We start from the raw sequence: 20172 nt of genomic DNA on the forward strand, positions 1-20172 counted from the left end.
ATTATGATTACGCAAACCATTATAAAACGTTTGTTTGCATTTTATCGTACTTTATTTGATATTGCTTACCTACTAGGCAATAAAACTGAACCATATAAAATATCAAATTCTCATCGAGGCATTTTTTCACATAATATATATGAAGGGCTTTCTGAAGGGAATTTATAGGGCAAGTCCACAAATTGTAAATCTGACGTCTTGTGAAAAGTACGATAGATATTAAGAATGCTAGTTATGTTTGTTTTGGACAAAAATGATATGTAAATGCATGTATACGCATAAAATAATTGGAAACCTACAAAAAAGTATAGAAAACTGTGCCCGAGTGATTTTCGGAGGCAGTGCTCCACTACGACACATAGGGACTAATTCGTACCCGGCTGAAAGGTATAGCAGGCCGGGTACGTATATTTATATTCTATCTAAAAGTCTTTTGAGCTACAATATTGCAGCTAGCAATAGGGGCAGTAGGTACAATTCTAACGCCCTACCTGCAGGGCAAAACGAAAAAAGTCTAACCTATTATTTTTTTTAATATTTTTTTTAATTTGTGTCCCTTTTACCATATGAAAGATAAGAGACTATGTGTTTACAACAATTTGGGTAAATTTAAGTATACCTGAATGAAAATAAGAAGCAAATGGCAACAGATGCATTTTCATTTACAATTATTTTTTTGTTAAAAACTTTGTCGATGACATAGTCATGAATCAATTTGAAGAAGAAAAAATAACTTTATACTTGTGTTTTGTTTATTTTAATAATCATTGTTTATAATTGAATTCTTCAATGAAATTTTATGTGAAAAAGCATAAATAATTTCAAGAAGCTAAAAGAAAGAGAGAAAAACAAAGCACACCAACATAATTTTCATTGCATTGTTTTGTCAATATCCCCTCTTTCAAAAAGTCATGAGAAAATAAACTGTATTTACAAGTAATGTTTGGCCTCTCGGTAGAATACATCCTTAAAAATCAATATAAAGCTAAAACAAATCAGAATCACGATTTTTTGACATTTTCAAGAATTACCGGGTTTTGTGCTAGCCATAAACTAAGGAATTAATACCTCTTCTCTCTGAGGTAGTGAAAACCACTTGTGTGAATAGTTATCTACGTCCCAACCGAACTATTTTGTTGAATCATATAAAATACCCGCACTACGGAAAACAAAATCGATTATGTATTAGCATTAAGCATTAGGTTTAGAAATCCCCAGGACTTAAAACTATGTCTAAAGTCAGTTTTTGGTGAAGCGAAAGATTACTTCGTGTATCCATGTACAACAAGCATAACAAAGGACTTATTTTTTGCCGATAAAGAATTTTGGTCTGGATTCATGGACTTATTGAAAATGCAGATTGTCTGTATATACGGGAGGAGAAATTCGAGAGATGACAAAAAGTTACGTTTCCTATTATGATGTAAAAAGGGAGAGCTTTCATATCCATACATGAAAGACTTTAACAATACATTGTATTTGACAAGATTGAGCTAAACTATTATTGAGCTGTGGATTTTACTTATCAAAATGTCGACACGGAAGTTGGCCTACAAGTCACGTGAGGTTACAGTGATAACATAAATGGATTTGCAAAAAGATATAAAAGTCACGAACCTCACATTGATTGATGTGAACAATTTTATACGTTCTACCTCTCAGCTATAACCCAGCAGTTTTCATGTGTTGCCACACACATATTTTTATTTTATTTTTTATTTTGAAGTCAACCAGCACGTGTTTTAAATTGCCGTATGTGGAAATATGGTAATAAGAAATGTTATTTTAATAAAATAAGAGATAAAATTCCTATAAGACAAAATGAGCGATATTCTCACCTTTTCGAAATGGTTCCAACGTAAAATCATTATTTCCAATAAAATTCCGTCTATTGGATATAATGTATATGAAACTTAAAAATGTGTCAATAATTAAGCATCAAACTGTCTTCCTATGGAATATATGGTCTATATAGATGCCAGAGCTTTGCATACAAACTTCATAATGTTAGCGCATTATGAAACAATTGTATGCAAAGCTCTGGCATATATACAAACCATAGATTCCATAGAAAGATACATGTAGTTAAATACTTATTTTTACATTATAAACTCGTATTGGGGGTTTCTGCAATTGCATTGTAAAGTTAGACCAGGAAACCGTTTATCAACGACAATTTAATCCACGAGATGGAACAGCCATTTTGACGGTGATCAGTTGACGATACCATATCAGCATTATATTAGTGACGTCAAAATGATCCTGTTTTGAGTATCAGTTATACTCCTATAGACTTCACTTTGACTTGGTTAGTTTATGTTATAGAAGTGGCCAGTGAATTTAAATACTGTGTGTTAAATGACACATGTATTGTTTGACGTCATTAGTGACGTCAAAATGATCGTGTTTTGAGTATCAGTTATACTCCTATAGACCTCACTTTGCCTTGGTTAGTTTATGTTATAGAAGTGGCCAGTGAATTTAAATACTGTGTGTTAAATGACACATGTATTGTTTGATTTCCTCGATTCATGTCCTAATGATGTGCATTTGCCTCTGTTAAGAAAGATCTTGGTCGAAAAATATTGCGTTTTTTAAATGATCAGCACCAAGGAAATGGGCGCCTGAGACAAATCTATGATATAGGATACGTTTCGTTATTATTGCACAATTAAGTTGACTTAGGTTGCATGTGTCGCAAAGGGGCAAAATATGAATATGCAACACGAATATACCGAATATACCGCAGTCTCCCAACGCACACACCACACACTTCATGCACGCTACTCACTGCATATATGGGAGGCCGTCCTTACACGACCCTGATCGTTAATTAAAAAATAAGGTTGTATCACTGTCGAAGGAGATAAAGAAATTTAGAAATCCTTTTACTAAAATGCAAAGGAGCATGCGTGCTTGCCGTACTTGCAGAGCCGCCATCCATGACAACATTTTTGGCTTTTTTTTTAAATTATTGTCATATTAAAAGCCATGTAAGGACAGTCTCCCAAGCGGTGTTGCGTGTAGGAGGTACGGGCGTGTGTTTTGGGAGACTGCGGTGTATCAGTGTTGTGTCTTCGTGTGTAATGGAACGCTTATAATTACCCTTTTTATAGTGTTGAGGCGTGCCGCAGAAGACAGCAAGCAACACACCTCACCCGGTCACATTGTACTGACAACGGGCGAACCAGTCGTCCCACTCCCTTTACGCTGAGTGGTAAGCAGGAACAGAAACTATCACTTTTACAGACTATGGTGTGTCTCTCTAGGGGACATAACCCAGAGCCTTCCTGTATCTGTGACTTTATTGTAATGACATGCACTATTTTGGAAACGGTAAAATTTTGCTTTCCTATTTTGTACAGCTTGAATTGAACATGCAAATCAGGGTTCGCACAAGGATATATCGTATGTCCGCATTATTATAGCAATACTCATTCAGTATATAAATTTAAGGTGTGCCACAAGGATTTGTTGTGTGCCTGCTAATTTATTGTTTCTTCTTACGATTATTTTCATGTGTTCAACGGAAACCACAGGGATCTGATTTAGGTCCTTAATCGTTTTCATGTTGGGGGTTCCTCCTCACGGTTCTACTATAATTCCAGTGAGAGCGATAATTATTTATTATACTATCCGTTGGGCGAGATGACTATATCCACGAAAATAATTTTGACAGCTTTTTGAAACTATTTCGTCCCCAGTCAAGATTCCTGGCAGCAGCAATTTGGCCATTTCGGAAGGTTATCAGAACGTGACCCCTCATGGGATGTTGTCCGATCCTTCTATCAAACGTAGTTCTAATAAATGATCTGTATTTTTAATCATGTATTTTCAGAGTTTTTAGACCACCATCATCAGATAAGTGGTTCCCTTAGGACATTAGCTGTGGATGTTGCATTTTGGGAACGATCGGTTAACAAGATGACCGATAGGCAGCCATCTTGTATTTTAATACTTGAAGATTGCTACCGTTATTTCTAAGAATGAAATTAATTAAAGGGATATATTTCTCAAATTTCATATGCAGACTCAATATGGGCCCTAGTTGTTCATTTCGTATTTTATGACGGTTCAGTCAACAAGATGGCCAACAGGCTGCCATCTTGGATTTTGATAATTGAAGTTTGTTACCGCTATTTCTCAAAATCTCTGAAATTCGCTGAAAATGTACTGAAGTGTAGTTTGTAGTTAAAATTTGCAAAGCAGAAAAAGATCCCTATCTCTTTCCATTGTCAGACAGTGAACATTCTTTGGTGGGCGCCAATATATCCCTCTGGGATCTCTTGATTTTATTTAGATACATAAACTTTAGAATTATTTTTCGAAGTTTTGATAATGGAAATGTTTACCGTTTTAACAATTTTTAAACAAATGAGTTTCCTTTGCTTTCAAGAAATCATTTATGAAACCAAAATGTCAGATTAAGAGGGAAATGGCGGCATAAGTGTTTACATGTGTGAATAAACACTGTGTCACAAAAACAACGGACAAAAATATATGATTATGGAAATTACAGGGTGTTTCAGAAAACATGTCCCGACATTATAATTCAAACTGTTATATACGGAAGCGTATTAGGTTCACATAGAAAAACAAATTTCATGAGAACGAAAATGTTTTATTTGGTGGCCGCCACATAATTGCCGCCAAATAACTATCTGTTTTCTTGTTTTCTAGTGATGTAATTGATGTTCATATTATGAAATCCTAAATGTAAATTTGTGCAACTACGATTTTTCATGAAGAAGTTATAACTATATGGAAGCGTATACGTATTAGGCTTACATGTATCGGAAAACATTTTTCAGGATAACGAAAATGTTTTATTTGGCGGCCGCCAGATAAATAAAGAGGCGGCCGCAAAATAATTTGTGTTTTAAACTGGTTTACATAGATGCACACCAATCAACTATATACGGACGTCCATGCATGTTTGGATTGTCTATAATTTATATCTAGACCTTAAGCATTAAAGTCGGGACATGTTTTCGGAACATCATATATAAATCATATAAAATGGTAGGTATTTTCTTGTATGTGTTGTGCAAAATTGATAGAAAAATAAACAGAACATAACTATTTGAATAAAATCATCAAAATGCATATGAAGTAATATATTTAATATAGTGTAAATACACCAGTGATGTACTATCCATTGACTGAATGAAGATATCAAAATATGTTTTTTTTTTTTTTTTTTTTTTTTAATGTTGGCTCACTTGATGTAAATTGGAGTGTGGAAGATAACCTATATTTTCTTGAACTTTGGAATTTAAATACATTTATACTATTATTTGTTACAACTTAAGTAATGCTCCAAAGTTATGATTGTTTAAGTTAAGTTAGGAATTTCTGGTTCAATACTATATTTTGTGTATCCACAAACTCAAAAAATATAAATGAAGTTATTTAAATTTAATTATAGAACGTCATTTCATTTTCTTCCGGTGTGTGGGAAAATATATGATGTGCAATTGAAACAAGCTAGATTGGACTTTTACCTTTTATCTGAAAACTTGTTACCAAGTGTGGCCAATGCAACTATAGAAGCGGGTTATAGATCTGATCATTCTTTTCCCATGATTAATTTAAAGTTCAATGAATTTAAACGAGGCAAGGGGCTCTGGAAATTCAATTCCTCACTATTATATGATGAAGAATATCTCAAAATTGTTAAGAATATTATTGTTGATACCAAAAGTCAGTACTGTTTACCAGTCTATGATCGGAACAACATTAGTAATGTTGCTGATACAGATATTCAATTTGTTATTAATGACCAACTTTTCCTTGAAACTCTGCTAATGGAAATAAGGGGTAAAAGTATCTCTTACTCATCTTTTAAAAAGAAACAGCTAAATTTGAATGAAGATAATATTAAGAAAATTATTCAAAACCTAGAAGAACAAGAGCATGTAAATGTGGAAGTATTAGAGGATAAAAAAAAGCAGTTAGAAATATTACGAGTAAATAAAATTAAAGGAAGTGTCATTCGATCTAGAGCAAGATGGCAAGAAGAAGGTGAGAAACCAACAAAATATTTTTTAAGTCTAGAAAATAGGAACTTTGTTTCAAAGATAATACCTCGAATTGAAAAAGATAATAGTGCTATTCTAACAGATCAAAATTCTATTCTGAAAGAGGTTCATTCTTACTATGGAAAACTCTATGACGATAATTATGACATAGATGATTTTAATCTAACAGAGTATTTAGATATATATGATGTCAAAAAATTAAATGATTCTGAGTCTTTAGATTTAGAGGGGATCATCACTTTAGAAGAGGCAGCTAAAACCCTAAAAAAAATGAAAAATAATAAAAGTCCTGGTACAGATGGTTACACAGCCGAATTTTTTAAATGTTTTTGGAAGCAACTAGGAGTATTTATTGTCAGGTCTATTAATTATGGTTATATAAATGATAAATTGTCTATAACACAAAGACAAGGGGTTATCGTCTGTATTCCCAAGGGAGATAAGCCTAGGCAGTTTTTAAAAAATTGGAGACCTATCACTCTTTTAAACATAGTATATAAAATAGCTTCAGGATGTATTGCAAATAGAATTAAAAACGTGTTAGATAAGTTAATTTGTGAGGATCAAACAGGATTTCTTTCGGGTCGTTACATTGGTGAAAAATACAAGATTAGTGTATGATATAATGCAATTTGCTGATGAAAAATATATTCCAGGTATGTTACTTATGTTAGATTTTGAAAAAGCCTTTGATTCTGTGTCTTGGAAATTTATAGATGAAGTCCTTAGATATTTCAATTTTGGTCCAGATATTCAAAAATGGATAAAGTTGTTTAATACTAACATTACGGCAACTGTAAATCAGGGGGGTAACCTGTCACCGTTTCTTCAAATTAAAAGGGGCTGCCGTCAAGGGGACCCAATCGCCCCATTATATTTTCATCTTATGTGTTGAAGTGCTAGGTATCAGATTAAGAAACAATAAAAATATTAAAGGAATTGAAGTAGGTAATTTGCCTATCCTAATTTCTCAGTATGCTGATGACACTACGCTTATACTAAATGGTGCAGAATTATCGCTTCAAGAATCTATTAATGAATTAAAAACTTTTGCAAGAATCTCTGGTTTAAAACTAAATGTTGATAAAACACAGGTCATTTGGATTGGGAGCAAGACTTACAGTAATGAGGCCTTTCTACCGGAACTAAATTTACAGTGGGGAAAAACTAAATTTAACTTGTTAGGAATTGAGTTCAGTGTAAATCTACATGAGTTTCCCAAATTAAATTTTGATAAGAAACTGATAAAATTAAAGGCATTAATAAAGACATGGAATAGAAGAATACTTACACCTATTGGAAGAATAACCCTAATTAAGTCTTTGTTTATACCTCAATTTAACCATTTATTTACCTCTTTACCAAACCCTAGTGAAACTTTTTTTCAAGAGCTCAACTCAATTCTTTTTAACTTTTTATGGAACAGCAAAGTAGACAAAATAAAGAGGGATATCATAACACAAGATTATAGCAAAGGCGGATTGAAAATGATGAATATAAAATTGTTTGTTGATTCTTTGAAACTTGGTTGGATAAGCCGCTTACTGAAAAAAACATGCAAGTGGCAAATTATTTTTAACTCGCACACAGATTTTAAAATGCTGTCAACATGTGGTAATGTATATATTGAGAAATGTCGAAAGAAATGTAATAATAAATTCTGGAAAGATGTTTTCAAAGCATGGGAAAATTTTAATGATATAAATGGAAGTAAGGGAAATGTGGACAATCTAACGGGTGTGTTGACAAGGCCAATCTGGTATAATAAATCTATTATTGTTGGAAGAGAAGTAGTGTTTTATAAGTCCTGGTATGATAAAGGAGTGACAATAATCAATGATTTGATAAAAGATTATGTAACATGCTCCTTCTATACTTTTCAAGAATTTACAGAAAGATATAACATCAATACAAATTTTCTTCAATTTCAAGGTCTTATTTCATCTGTTAAAACATTTCTAAGTAGGCTAAATTTTGAAAATCACGAAGTATTTTATCCAATTATTCCTAATAATTTACTGTGTTTTATAAATAGCCTAAAAGGGACAAAATATTTTTATAAGATTATGGCCATGAATGGTGATTTTATTTCACCTGTGGTAGAAGAAAATGGGAGTATATATTTGATGAAATTGAATTAAATTGGGACAAAATATATAACAATCCTTTCAAGGTTACTAACAACACAAAGCTACAATGGTTTCAATACAGGGTAGTTCAAAATATTTTAACAACAAACTCTTTTTTATATAAAGTAGGATTAGTTAATAATCCAATATGTAATCTCTGTAATCTTGAAAATGAGAATATTGTTCATATTTTATGGGAATGCAGGGAGACTCAGAGATTTTTGCAAATTATAGAGACACTTTTAGATGCTTTGTATATCCCATTTCAATATAATAAGCCAAGTTTTCTTTTTGGTATGTGTCTGAATGATAGACCTTCTCCAACAAATAGACTAGATAATGAAATTTTAATCATAGTAAAATTTTACATATATAAAACAAGATGTCTACATAAAGCTTTAAATCCACATGCACTTATTAATTTAATTCATGAGCATTATACTACTCAAATACATATTGCTCGCAGCAATGGTGAAACTGCACATCAGAAATGTAAAAATGAATGGAGGAAATGGGAAAAACTCGTGAAATTATAAGCACATTGATTTCCTGTATTTATTTATTTTTTTTTTTTTTTTTTTGTATGAATATATACTTATACCGGTACATATTATTACATAACTGTAATATATAAGGGCAGGCATAGTCATAAGCTTGATTATTATTGATCTTTTTATTCTATTTTATCTAAGTATTCTTAAAATTCTAACACATACGTCTTAACAATTCCAAGCGAAGCTCATGTTCACCGAGCATAAATGCCATATTAATGGAAAAATATCAAAGGTTTTTTTTTGTTTTTGTTTTTTGTCTCTAGCCCAGTCTCTTTCCCCTTTATCTCTGTTCTCTTCCTTTCTTTCCCAATATATTGTTTACTACTAGTCTTTATTTCTCTTTTCCTTTTCTTGCTTCTTCTAATGTGTATGTATGTGTGTAAAGATGAGTATGTAAGTGAGGACTTTTCTCGTTTGTGAGAAAAATAGAATACATGTATGTGCGAGTAGGTGCGTGTATGTGGTGCAAGTGGTATGAATGTTGTGTGATGCCTTTATTTATACCAACAGCTCAATTATGTTTAGTTAATTAATTAGGATCATTAATATTACTAAGGAAGATTTGAAAGGACTTATGATAATGATGAGTGATTATGAAAATAAGGATGAGTTATATATGATGATGCTGATGAATGATAATGATGATATGAATGATTAGGATTATGAATGATAAGGATGATGAATGATAATGATGATGAGAGGATAATAAAAATGATGAGGATGATGATGAATGATTACAGCATTGATGATGGGTGGCCATGATGATGAGGATGAGTGAGGAAATTGATGAATTACTGTAAAAATTATGAGTAAATGTAAATGATGAAAGGATTTGATTGGTGAAAGTGAGGATGAATGGCTATGACTAATATGAGAATGATAATTTTGAGTGTGTTGATGAGGATCAATTGTGACTGATGAGGATGAACCTTTAAATGTGAATGAAAATCTGGTGAGAATGATAATGATGATAAGAAATAATGTGCATAATTAGAAGGAATATCATTATGATAAGCTATATAATTTAAAAATAATTAATTAAACTGTTTTTGTCTGTATATATTACTGCTGTTGGAAAAAATAAAACAATTACAAAAAAAAAAAAAATGATGTGCAATTGATTTGACAAACTTTTATTCTAGCCAAAATATTTTAGTTTTCAAGGCACCTGTACAGATAATGAAGATTTGCGCTTCGCTTCTTTTTATTAAGACTCCGCGAGAACCGGAAGTAGCATTTGTCACGTGTTTCGGGTCAGCTGATGTACTCTGTTTACAAACACCAGGTAAAGTAAAACAATCGGAGGATTTTATCGGTGAACAATTTCGAGACGATCCAAGTTTTATCATATTGCTTCTGCCTTTTGGATTCACATTTATCATCAAAGTTTGCATGACAAAATTCATAAATACCTTTGTAAGTGATATTACGATGGCCCAGTTGATTTACATTTTACAATCATGGCTTACAAAATTGCAAAATGCAGCTAGGTTGTTTCGCTCCAAATATATTGGCTGATAAGCTAGTCCTACATAACGATGCTAATATGGACACGGTTATACTATAATAATATTGGTACTTGACTTGAATATAGTTGTTATCTTACAACTTTATGCATACATGCCATATTTTTCTAGGGGTGGAAAGGGAGATTGATAACCATTTTGAGGGATTTTGGTCTCAAAGGGGGGGGTATACGCGCGACATATATGAATAAATTAAATATCTGCTTTTTTATGATGAAATTCTGCATTCATATTGAATTTTACTGAAATAAAAGAATGTGTGGTTTTGCAAAAGTAGTCACATCCCTATCAAGGATTTATAAGTGAGAAGGATTCGTGACTGTCTCTTTACACTAAAACACCACGCGAGACGCCTATGAACCGGGAATAAAAACCGTTTTTCTCAACAAATACTCGTCTTATCAAGTCAAACGAAACACCAATGTAAAGTTTATTAAATTTTACAACGTTTATCACTTGCTTTAAGGACGGAAGATTTAGAAGAATATGTCTTAAATTTTCGTTAAAAAGTACGACAGCTCATGAAATGACGGCCCCGCTTTAGAAAGTAAGACGGTAACCCTCGCACCCGCAAGCTACATCAAAGGCTGCGCCGCAGCAGATATCAAAGGAAAACGGTCGTCGCCCAACGTCACGGTCAGTGCACAAACACAAAAGCTCCTACGTTGTACTCCCTCAAAACCCACTGTGACTTATCCTTCTCATATACGTCCTTGTCCCTATATACACCCAGTTCTGGAGCAGTTTTATTGTTCGAAATATTAGACTGGGCTTTTTAATAATCTCTGACAATAACGGATAATTAACTTAGATAAAGTTCTTAAATTTACAAGCATTAAATTTAAAAAAAAACCAGAATCGTTACAGTAGTATTCAAAATGTAATTTAATCTGAGAGAGAAAAAAAGTAAATTTCTTTTTAATTTCATTTATTTAAATTACTGATAAATTTTTATTATTAATTTTTTTTTTAAAATAAATTCACTCAGAAATTCTAAAAAAATAATACTTTTTCCATTTTTAAAAACGTGGTTATTAGGAAATCCGGAAATTCTATAAAATCCGGATCATCTATTACAATTACCCAAAATGGCGGCCATTACGATTGCAAAGTTTGTGACATCCATCAAATACAGATTAAATTATGTTATCATAAATAAAAAAAATAATCCAATAATTAAGTTGCATGGTCTGTCCACAACAGGTTGAGAAACATTCACCACGTATACGTGTATGTATTGGAAACAGTCCTACCTTTGTGTCACAGTTACCCATTACAGTAGTCAATAATTTGCCCAAATGCAACATTCTGCGACAAAGAAAAACACACAAAGTTGTTAAAAAAATGCCATAAGCTGGGGGGGGGGGGGGGGAGGGTGTGTTACATCGCACCTATATATCATTATGTCCAGAAATTGACATCTTAATTACAACCAAGCAAAAATAATTGAAATCAATAGTTCATGGGTGAAAGAACTGCATGGTCTTATAATAATTCATGCAGACGATAAGCCAATCTATAAATATGATGCATTTTCTTATTTTCTTGTTATTTTTAAATAACTGAAGAAAGGAGCCGGTTGGTGTAGTTTGTATATAGTGTTAAATACTGTTACAGTCTCTGTCACTCAGCTGAGGGAGCATGCTTCTTTGGCTTATAGTCGGTAGAGCTGTAGTTTTTCACACTGGAGACCAGGGTTTGATTTCTGGTTGGGGCACTCAACAGGAATGTGCATTTTGCCTGTTCTTCTACACAACATTGTGGAATATCCAGCATTGGGGTAACAAAGTGATTATGGTAACCATCTCTACTCTGGATTGTTACTATTTTCATTCATTACAACACAGTATTTCTGACTAATAGGCCTACATAAATATTGTTGACATGCAATTTAATCTTTTGGTACTAGTACGTTCATCAGGGTATCTGATATTTTAGATAACATATGTATGCATGCAGTTTGAAGCTGATATGAAAATTTAGTATTAGCTTTAAAGATCTAGTTTTACAGGTATTATTTATTACCTATACAGATGCTGTAGATACTGATGTAAGATGTTTTGGTGAAGTTTCCGTGATGTTACGACCATGGTGGTAACAGAAGTGACGAGGCCTCCAGAGTCTCCGACTGAAGGAGGCGAACTCAAGGAATCTCAAAATAAAAGATCCGTCCAAGGAATTATACTGAATCTTCAGAGGTCATGCGATGCTGACCTTGTACACTCTTCACTTCAGCAGTTACAGACTCTGGCTAAGAAAAGTGAGTGAACAATAACAACAAGCTACAGTCAAAATTGCCTTAGCGACCTTCTGAATTCAGCGACCTTCTGTCTTAAACGACCTAAATTATTCCTCCCAGCGAAAATTACTATATAATCTATCTGTATTAAACGACCGTCTGTCTTATGCGACAAGCGACCATACTTTTAGGATCTAACGACACTCAATTTTCTGTATTTAACGACCCAAATCACACATGCATTTGTCTTCTATTCATATATAAAGCCAAGCCAGTTAACTATCCTGTAGGGCTTCCAACCCAGCCCCATTAAGGCCAGACAAAAGAGCTATCCATATGGCTTGGTTATATACACGAGGTGTTCACTTTGACATAAATTAGCACTTATTCATGCATGAAGTCTCTCGGCTTCGGTACCGATGGCCGAAGCCGTCTGCATGTCTAAGCTGGATATTGCAAGGAAAATGTGCTATTTATTCACGATGTTTGTGATAAAAATCAAGAATAATCACTTCCAAAACCAACTAAAACAATGATGAACAATGATTTACTCACATAAGAACGACATGAATGTAGAAATATGGTACTGAAAATGTATCAGTGTAGCTAAGCATGATGGCAGCCATTTTGGGAGATAGTAACAGAGGAGTCGGAAATAGCTGATTTCCGGATTTTTTTTAAATTATTTTTTTTTCACACTATTTTTTTTTTCCATTTCTTTTATCTATAAAATAAATGAATAAAATGATGAAAGAAAATAATAAAAAAAACATCAAAAATTATTTTTATTTTTTTTTTGCTTTTAAATACATTGTAATTTTGTAGCTAATTATGATATATAAGTGGTATTTTGACTGTTTTTAGTACAACAAAACTGTCAAAACATGTCCCACAATATACATTGATACATGTATTTAATTGTTTCAAAAGGGGTGATTCAATTAAGAGACCAACTGTCATATGTGACCTATTTTTCAATCTCCTTTGGAAGGTCTCTTAAAAACATTTTGACTGTATTTCGAAAAATCTACACAATTTCATTGTATGTGTAATGAGCAGCATATTATTCTTCAGTTGTATTGATGTTATGTATCTAATTTGACTTTTAGTGATGAATTGTATTGGTTTATTACCACAATCATAGTACTTATTTTTTATCCAGGCTTCAAGATCATGGATCAGTCTTAAGTTTGGTCTTGGCCAATCAAAATTAATTACCTTGTTAAATGGGTTTGGAGCAGTCATATTGTAATGAGTATTTTTATATATTTCATTTGGAAGTAAATTTATAATTCACTCTGACACAACTGTAGAAGCACAAGTCTATGAAGTTCTTAAAACAAAAATCTTGCTTTATAAGCTGAGGAAGAAATCGAGAACTTAATTCATTAAAATTACACAAAATTGACTCATATATTGAGTTATATTGAGACTAGTTTTAACTATCAGGACAAATAGTGACCTATATAGTGACCTGTTCCAGATGAAGTCCAACGTTTGCTGGCAAACAGAGAGGTTCATGAGTGTATAATGTCTGCGATTTCTCACCTTGACCTTCACAAGGACGTACAGAAGGTAAAAATTCTATAATATCACGCACAATAAGTCACCTTGAACTTCATTTATAAGGTTACAGTGACACATAAGCAAAATTAATCTACTTATTATTATATGTCCCTTAGCTTATAAAAAGAGATACTCAAACCATTTACAAACACATGAACTGTATGTGATCTTTTTAATAAGATAGTACCGGGTAATTTTAATTATCCTTCTGAAAAAGTTATTGCTCAAAGTGGCACACTAAATGTGCAAATGAATTTGTAAAAGAAATGAAATGTATAAACCATTGGTTTTCATATTCATAGTCTGCATAATTTTAATTTGAGGTTAGTAAAACTGAGGCTTCAAAAAGAGGGCGGGTCACTTATAGGGACAGGTGCTCTTTTTGGGTCGAATATGGTATTGAAAAAAAAAATTCAGCAGGGAAACTTAACTGGTTGTTGAACTGAATTCTATAGTATAGTGATTTTTCGTCTGTTATCTCTTTATCACAACATAAATTAACGTTACAATTGTCAACAACACATCAAATATGACAGATCAGCAGGATGGTGGTCAAATTATTTATAGACTATGGACTTAAGGATTTTGTAGAATATTTTTAACGTTTTGTTTATATATTTTTTTTTCAGTTTGGTTGTGAAGTACTAGCAGAACTTGTGGAGAAAATACCAGCACTGTGTAAAACATTTAGTCAGTCTGATACATTAGGGTAGGTGTTTTAGTCACAGACCATATATCTGATAATATATAGATATCTAGTCTTTTATTCATGGACTATATATATCTGATAATATATAGATATCTAGACTTTTATTCACGGACTTTATATCTCTGATAATATATAGATATCTAGACTTTCAGTCACGGACTTTATATATCTGATAATATATAGATATCTAGTCTTTTATTCACAGACTATATATATCTGATAATATATAGATATCTAGTCTTTTAATCATGGACTTTATATATCTGATAATATAAAGCTATATATGATATTCTTTCTAATGATTTTGCCTTAACATTTCATCCATGTCTTCAGTAAGTACCTGCTTTAATGAGGAGTAATGGTACGTACGGCATCTGACATTTTGACTACAGATGTCTAAGACACAGTAATCAAATGGTTAAGATGTCTGATATTCTGCCACTAGTCCTTTAGTTCAATAAAGGTATCTGAAATGTTAAACTTAAAAAAAAAAATGTTTTGTGTAATTAGATGACCATAACAGCTAGACTATAATTTCATAACTAAATATTTTCAACAGAAAACATCTAGTTTATTCATTATTTCTATGATAATGTACAGCTGTTTCTGGGTTGTGGGTTGTTGTTTCTATAATCATGTTAATTATTTCCTAACGATGTTGACTTTCAGACATCTCTTTGTGATAATACATGCCAACTCCTTTACTGATCCCAAATTGCATGGAACTGTCTTAAGGATATTCGCAAAGATTCTGGAGGAAGGTAAGATCACTCTCTAGACTCATGTATCTCATAATAAGACGAATTGGGACAAATATGTATTTCTCACTGCTATTAAGTATAATTAATGAATCTCCATTTACTATCCTGTCACTAGTAATTTGGATACAATTGTTATATCACCCCAAAGGGGGAGGGGCAAAAATGATCAATTAAAAGTTCTAAATTAAAGCTGTGTTAATGTACAGATTACAGAGAGAATATGCACAATTGCTAGACAGTGTAATTTCATATACATTGTAATAAGAAAGTATCTCAATGTTAATGTGACGCATGTGAGTGTCGACAAAGGCTCCATGGGCTTTTTGTTTTGTATTTTTAATAGTTTTGCTAAAACTTTACATATACATCAAATACAATTCTAGTGAATGTATTTGAAAAATAAAATCAATTTGATACTTTTCACATTAAGAAATTAATGCTTATTTGTTTAAGGATATGAGATGTATAGAAAATAACAAATTCTTGTTTATCCTGTAATCAGTAAATCTTCAAAGCAGCCTGACTATGACACACAGGTTCTGAAATCTGTTTGATATTTTTTACAGAAGAGCTAAGGAATCAGTTGATAGTAGATGATGGGGTTACAGAAATGGCCGACATTTTGTACAAGTCTGTGGTCACATTCCATGACGACCATCAAATCCTGGTGTCAGCGTTTACTGCTCTCAGACATTTACTGATGGACGGTGAGCGTTCAACTATATACATGTATACAAAGCACAATCCAATTAGCTATCCATTCAATCTACTAACAATTTGATACAAATATTTACTATGTATATTTCAAGACAATGTTTTGGCCATGTTCTTTTAAGCTCACTCAATGGTGTTTGAGATTTCATGATCAAGCTCTTTCGGCAAAAAATCAGCGTGTAATTGGTCTTTTGTGACATGCTGACGATTGGATGATTTTATTTTTAGCTCACCTGGCCCAAAGGGCCAGTGAGCTTATGTAATGGTGCGGCGTCCGGCGTCCGTCATCTTTTCACAAAAATCCCTACTCGTCATAAATGGTTGAATGTATTTTTACCAAATTTGGTCTGAAGCTTTCTTTGGTGAAGGGGAACCAATATTATATAAACGGTAACCCTGGACCCCAAGGGCCTGAGGGGCCAGGCCCAATAAGGGAAATATAGCAAAATCTTTAAAATCCTTCATCTTCTTTAGGAATGAAGGGATTTAGTTCTTATTTAGTCTGAAGCTTCCTTGGTGGAAGGGGAACCAATAGTGTATAAACGGTGACCCTGGACCCCCGAGAGTCTGAGGGACGGGGCCCAATAGGGGCAATATATCAAATTCTACAAAATCCTTCTTCTTCTGTAGGAATGAAGGGATTTAGTTCTAATTTGGTCTGAAGCTTCCTTGTGTGAAGGGAAATCAATCTTATATAAACAGTAACCCTGGACCACAAGAAGCCTGAGGGACAGGGGCCCAATAGGGGAAATATAGCAAATTCTTTAAATCCTTCTTCTGTGGGAATAAAGTGATTTAGTTCTGATTTGGTCTGAAGCTTCCTTGGGTGAAGGGGATCCAATTTTTTATTAAAGGTGAGTTTGGTCACCCATAAGCCTGGAGGGCAGGGCCCAATAGGGGAAATAGAGCAATAAAATGAAAATCTTTCTTCTATGGAAATGAAGGGATTTGGTTCTAATTTAGTCTGATGCTTCCTTGGGTGAAGGGGAACCTATATGTTGTATAAATGATGGGGCTATTCCACCAGGGGCTAGTGAGGTGGTACCCTATAGAGAAAATATAGCAAATTCTTTAAAGTCAATCAGTTCTGTAGAAATAAATAGGGTAAGTTCAATTCTAAAGCCTTCAAGTTGGTAGCTTGTGTTCTTAGCCTGAAACAGGTGAGCGATACAGGCCCAATGGGGCTCTTGTTTTTTTTCGTTTTGAAAATTGTTAAAGACTATCATCGTTATGTTAAAATCAAGGTTTTACTGTTATATTGTGATTATCATTTTCTCTTTGACAAGCCTTTTGTGAGATTAACATTTTGCTGCATTCATATTGATGGAACTATGATAAACATAAATACAATTCTAAAAAAAATATTCTAAAATGAAAAAGAAATCATATCAACAACATGGATTTCAACTACATATAGATTAACCAATTACTCCATCTATTTAACTGACATTTCAGATGGAGATCTTCAAGAAAGTTTTGTACAAGAGAAATGGGAAATTACCTTGAAATTTCTATCGACCCTCATTTTGAATCCGGAGGTCACGCAGGCCATTTTGGCTCTTCTAGATGTCATAGCAACAAATGGTATGGTAGTCTATTAGCTGATTCAGTTCAAGCCAAGATAAAATCTCAGACACTGACAGGATTGGAGTAAAACTGGATATATTATATATGTAATATAGAGACAATTATGGATAAGAATGTCATTGCAGTTCGAAAATCAAAATTAATTGATAGTTATATCATTTTGTGAATAACAAATAATAATTTAATTGGTATGGAAAAGTATTTGGTATGTACAGGGTCAGGTTTAGACATTGTTAATGCATCAGTTATAATACAAAATGGATGGAACCCATGAAAAGAACTAATATTTTGACAGAGCAACTGATGGATTTCCTGGTAGCGGAGAACATCCAGAGTTTGGTGTTGGAGCAGTGCATTGTGGGAAGTTCCGGGGGTGTGGCAGCCACATGTTTTAGTCTGTTATGTCACTTATGTCAGTCAGGTTAGTAGCAAATTAACTGTGAATTAAGGATGGTACATATACTAATTAATTTTTCTCTAGCAAAAACAGAACCAGACGATTTAATATTTTTCTTCAGTTACAAAAGTTACTTGCTTTACACCATTACCACCATTGAAAAGTCTGGACTTCTTATTTTACTTCAAGATAAAAATATAAAAAAATAATTAATTGCATCCTGAAAAAATTCTGTGTCACTATGTCCTATATAGAATACAGTACTGATTGCGAAAGCACCGAAAGCAAACTCAATTATTTTATGTTATTTTTTGAGTTAATTACATATATATATACACCATTAAACATCAATTATTGTTCAAATGATGGGTACCATTTATGCTGTGTCGGCGGTGGAGCATCTTCAATGACTCTTTAATGGCTTCAAAATTGAAATATTATCAAAAAATTCTGGGTTAATTATAACACCTCTTACAAAGCTTTGTTTCTTAGCTTGATTTGGAGATTTACTTACTTCAAACAATATCTTTTTAGATTCTGTAAAAGAGTTCCTGACAACAGAAAATTTCCTGAAGAACTCACTAGTTCCTATGATGTACGAGCACCGGTCACATTCAGAGCTTCAGCGAGATGGCCTGACCCTTCTGAGTGTGTTATGTAAGTAGATGTGCTAAGTATTGTAAACATTTATTTTAGTGCTTTTCTCGCTGTTATTGAAGCGCTAATTCATATCCAGTGATACATTTTGTAAAAGAATATTTTTGGTATTGAACCATATAGTCACTGTATTTTGTAATTGGGCCGCTTGGTATTAATTGATGTATTAACTCTGGTAGTTTCATTCAATCATTGCAGTGAAGTACAATTTTTCCCAAAACAACATACAGAATTTCTTGGATCCATGTCCTTTGTACGATTTGTGTGATGTCATCAACATAGCCATGTCCAAGCATCTGGATGACACTGATGTACAGGTGAGCTATTAGCACATTTTGATTTGTGGAAAAGTAATTCAAGTCAATATCATCTTCATAGAAAATCCTATCTGGTGTCATGATGTAAAAATGTAGAGAAAGACACTTTTGACCTTTCAGAAGTTTTTGGAGAGGGCTTGATATAAGTTGAAATAACTTGTGCCCAATCCTTTTGTTTCAATAAAATATGTTTAAACGAAAGTGAAAGAGCATGACTTAACTGTAGCTTTATTTGCATGACAATGAATAAAATAATCATTGTGGTTAGTAATGTTTGTCATCAATTTTGAAAATCTGATTCTGACTGAATTTTATTTTGATAATTGATTCTGGTAGAAAAACAAGTCAACATTTTTCCAAAAATGATTTCTTCGGGAAAATGTTTCTTTTTTCCCATCAAATAATAAGAAATAATGCACTATACAATTATATACAGGTCCAAATAGAATCAGGTTGATAAATCTCTGCCAATATTTGATTTAAAAAAAATTGATACTAAGTCTTGATAATTTGTTTAGATTGACACCTCAAGCTAATACTCGCTGGGTTCTTTCATATTTAGATTTCTCTCAATTTAATTTCTGGAATCTTTTTATCTTTATAACACGTTTATTGATGCATGATATCTTTCCTTTATCAATTGGAATTCTACACCGGTAATATAATAATTGTACTTCAATTAATCTGACCTTTCACCTTTTTAAGTTGAATCCAATGAAATATTTTGAATTAATGCAGTATGTATATCTATTTCCAGATTTGTGGATGCCGAGCTATGACAGTGCTGATTGAGTATAAACCTGAAGTGTGTCACTGGATTGGAGAGGACCTCGTGGACAGACAACCACAGTAAGGGCTGGAAAATTATTTGAATTTTGATTTTGAATTTTCGATACATGTATACCACCAATTGCGACTTCAAAATCTAAAATATGATAACATAAGCCAAAAGTAATATTTTCCTATAATAGGAAA

The 20172-nt window shown here is 32.9% G+C and overlaps 1 protein-coding gene across 3 annotated transcripts in view; it reads left to right on the forward strand.

The window, feature by feature from the left end:
• The first annotated feature begins 9927 nt into the window (after window positions 1–9927).
• LOC138317728 (leucine-rich repeat serine/threonine-protein kinase 2-like) overlaps window positions 9928–20172 on the forward strand; it is a 59719-nt gene continuing 49474 nt past the window's right edge. For 2 of the 3 annotated variants that reach the window (XM_069259588.1, XM_069259590.1), the window contains exons 1-11: window positions 9928–10009; window positions 12284–12510; window positions 13973–14064; window positions 14685–14764; window positions 15434–15525; window positions 16092–16232; window positions 17695–17823; window positions 18122–18247; window positions 18758–18880; window positions 19079–19197; window positions 19955–20046. In XM_069259588.1, the coding sequence (XP_069115689.1) occupies window positions 12339–12510; window positions 13973–14064; window positions 14685–14764; window positions 15434–15525; window positions 16092–16232; window positions 17695–17823; window positions 18122–18247; window positions 18758–18880; window positions 19079–19197; window positions 19955–20046 (1166 nt within the window). In that variant the 5' untranslated portion in view covers window positions 9928–10009; window positions 12284–12338. Of the gene's footprint in view, window positions 10141–12283; window positions 12511–13972; window positions 14065–14684; window positions 14765–15433; window positions 15526–16091; window positions 16233–17694; window positions 17824–18121; window positions 18248–18757; window positions 18881–19078; window positions 19198–19954; window positions 20047–20172 lie in introns of all 3 variants that reach the window. The other variant, XM_069259589.1, reaches the window with a different exon arrangement.

This window comes from Argopecten irradians, chromosome 3 (genome assembly GCF_041381155.1).
Source record: "Argopecten irradians isolate NY chromosome 3, Ai_NY, whole genome shotgun sequence".
In the NCBI taxonomy this organism is placed as follows: domain Eukaryota; kingdom Metazoa; phylum Mollusca; class Bivalvia; order Pectinida; family Pectinidae; genus Argopecten; species Argopecten irradians.